At 39.6% G+C, this 2,938-nt stretch overlaps 1 protein-coding gene across 1 annotated transcript; it reads right to left on the bottom strand.

Annotated features, from left to right (window-relative positions):
* Window positions 1-257: 257 nt before the first annotated feature.
* On the bottom strand, window positions 258-1,586 carry LOC112141186 (kinesin-like protein KIF20B). The gene is made up of 3 exons (XM_024264269.2): window positions 1,412-1,586; window positions 1,141-1,290; window positions 258-1,074 (listed from the first exon to the last, which is right to left on the bottom strand). Exons 1-3 carry the CDS (start codon window positions 1,490-1,492, stop codon window positions 937-939), a joined length of 369 nt encoding a protein of 122 aa, XP_024120037.2. The 5' UTR covers window positions 1,493-1,586; the 3' UTR covers window positions 258-936.
* Window positions 1,587-2,938: the final 1,352 nt, after the last annotated feature.

Raw genomic sequence — 2,938 nt, 5'->3', positions numbered from 1 at the left:
CTGAATTTGACTATTTGTTCCATATGGCACTAAAGTATAACTAATTCACATATTTAAATTTTACAATTTTTGCATTTTTTTATACAGTCTGACAACAGATCCCACGGGAAGGAACACCATTAAACACGATATTCGTCTATTTTTGATCAAACTTTGTCGGCACCGCAAAGTGAGGACCTTAACCACGTCTGATTGGTCAGACTGATGACGTATTGCGCAAACCTCCTAGAATAATTGGTGGTGAAAACTTAAGGGGCGGGACTTTTCAAAAACTGCCAAATGGTGGTACAGTCTCTTATCAAAATGTCTTTGATAGAATCAAATAAACACAAAGAAAAAAGTATTTTATGATCTTTCATATCCCAACCACTCAATGTTTTATCAGGGCATTTTTGGATGATGATAAATGGTGAAAATCAACAATCTCCCACGGCACACGGATTAAAAACATTGATTTAGAGAATGTAATGGGCGGGCCACAAGCTTCCTGCTCCGCCCCATTCTGATGCATCCACTTGTAGACAAATAGATCCACGCACGTCTTTGTTTTCCTGGTATATGGTTTAAAACTGAACGCCATTTTGGTTACGTCATAACACTGGGTTGGGGTCGTGAGGGGCTGTAAGCTAGTGGAGGTGAGTAAAGGGATGATGGGAAGTCTGGGCAGGCTTACCCTACGCCAATACTCTCGCCCACAACTTGGAGGCAAATTTCTGATGAACTCCAACCGCTCTGCAGAAACTATGTCCTAGAAATTTACTTTAATGTTTTATTTTGGCTAAAAACAGCATAATAAAAATGAAAAGATCAAGAAATGATCAGTGTGGGACTTCAATTTTGCCAAAGGAAGAGGGGAAAAAATAAATAAAATAAAAACTCACAATTGACTCTTTTACTGGAAGATCAAAGAACCTGACAGATTTTCCTTTGTGTGCATTAAATCTGCGTCAAGTTAAAAAAGTGACTGACCTGCAGCTTTCCTTTACTGATAACCGTTTTCTCATCATCTTCATTGACAGAGTGATCTGCAGTGTCGTCCATGCAGCTCACATCTTCGTCATAGTCTTCATCCTCCTGAACAGAAGCGATAGATTAGATATGGAATAAGATGGATTTAAATGAATGTTTCCTTCACCCTACCTGCACATCATCGAGGCTGCTCTCCCATCCGATCAGGGAGCTTCTGTCGCTGCTGTAAAGAGCTTTTCTCTCTGCATTCGGGTTTAAGGCCACTTCACTGGAGGACGCCAGCGGCATGACGGAGAGCGGCCTTGAGAACAAAACTACAACCTACCAGCAAAGAAAAGGGTTTTTACTATGAAGCTGCAGTTTCTACTGGGTGACTTTTATTTATAGCATAAAATAAGATGATACTTGAGTGATGAATTTAAAAGGAAACTATATTATGAACCTTCTGGGCCACGGCGGAGAACTTGAGGACGCCGAGCGTCTCGTCGTACATGGAGGCACACTGGTTGATGTTGACGATCATGCAGGTTTTACCCCGACCGCAGAAAAAGCCCTGAAGGTAATGGGTCAACTTGCTCTCCCTGAAGGGGACGTGCTGCAACAGTCTGAGGGAATGAGGAGACACACTACAGCTGGAAGACTGACTCTTCCCCTCCTATAGGGAAGGGAAGGCTGCCACAAACTATTATTTTAATAGTCGACTAATCACTGATTATTTTTCTGATAAGTCGACTAATCGGGTCATGAGAAAACTAGATGTAAAGCACAAATCTTAACCATCATTAGCTTTAAACCAACTAAAAAATAGATATATGGCATTAGCTGCAATAATGCTAGTGTGAATGCTGTAAGTTGAATCTGGCAGCTGAAGATGCTAGTGATGATAGCTAAAGAGGCTGAAATTGTTTTCTGAAAATGCTGAAGCTGATAGCTGAAAATGCTGAAGCTCATGGCTGAAATAGCTGACGCAAATAGCCGAAATCGTTTAAGCAGATAGATGATTTTGTTGAAGCTAATAGCTGAAATCGCTGAAGCTGATAGCTGAAAACACTGAAGCCGATAGCTGAAATCGCTGAAGCTATTGGCTGAAAACACTGAAGCTGACAGCTGAAATCATTGAAGCTAATAGCTGAAAACGCTAAAGCTGATAGCTGAAAACGCTAAAGCTGATAGCTGAAAATGCTGAAGCTGACAGCTGAAATCATTGAAGCTAATAGGTGAAAATGCTAAAGCTGATAGCTGAAAATGCTGAAGCTGACAGCTGAAATCATTGCAGCTAAAAGCTGAAAACGCTAAAGCTCATAGCTGAAAATGCTGAAGCTGACAGCTGAAATCGCTGAAGCTGATATCTTAAAATGCTGAAGCTGATAGCTGAAAATGCTGAAGCTCATAGCTGAAATAGCTGACACAAATAGCCAAAATCGTTTAAGCAGATAGCTGATTATGTTGAAGCTAATAGCTGAAAACGCTGAAGATGATAGCTAACATCATTGAAGCTAATAGCTGAAAATGCTGAGGCTGAGAGCTGAAATCGCTGAAGCTGATAGCTGAAATCCTTAAAGCTATTAGCTGAAAACACTGAAGCTAATAGCTGAAAACACTGAAGGTGATAGCTGAAATCATTGAAACTAATAGCTGAAAACGCTGAAGCTGACAGCTAAAATCATTAAAGCTAATAACTGAAATCACTGAAGTTGACAGAAGAAATCACTGAAGCCGATTGCTGACATAATTGAAGCTAATAGCTGAAATCGTTGAAGCTGATAGCCAGCTAAAATATTAGTTAAATGCCAAATTAGCCTAAAAACTGAAAAAACACTAAGTTAGCCAAAATAGCTAGCATGTAGCTGAAATATTAGCTAAAGTCCAAAATAGCCTACAAAATCTTAATAAATACCAAAATAGTCAAAAAGCTTGTAGAATGCCATTATAACTTTCAACTTTACTACACTCAAACTCCATTTAATAT

This window comes from Oryzias melastigma, unplaced genomic scaffold (genome assembly GCF_002922805.2).
Source record: "Oryzias melastigma strain HK-1 unplaced genomic scaffold, ASM292280v2 sc02696, whole genome shotgun sequence".
Taxonomy (NCBI): domain Eukaryota; kingdom Metazoa; phylum Chordata; class Actinopteri; order Beloniformes; family Adrianichthyidae; genus Oryzias; species Oryzias melastigma.
Note: the sequence above shows the minus strand (reverse complement) of the source record. Positions and strands in the feature narration are given on the sequence as shown.

Excerpts from the sequence above, each read along its gene's own strand:
- LOC112141186 (XM_024264269.2), bottom strand. The coding sequence starts at position 1,492 with ATGATCGTCAACATCAACCAGTGTGCCTCCATGTACGACGAGACGCTC. Across the intron at positions 1,291-1,411 it reads TCTCCGCCGTGGCCCAGAAG|GTTGTAGTTTTGTTCTCAAG; the intron begins GTTCATAATATA and ends CTTTGCTGGTAG. Across the intron at positions 1,075-1,140 it reads GCAGCCTCGATGATGTGCAG|GAGGATGAAGACTATGACGA; the intron begins GTAGGGTGAAGG and ends GCTTCTGTTCAG.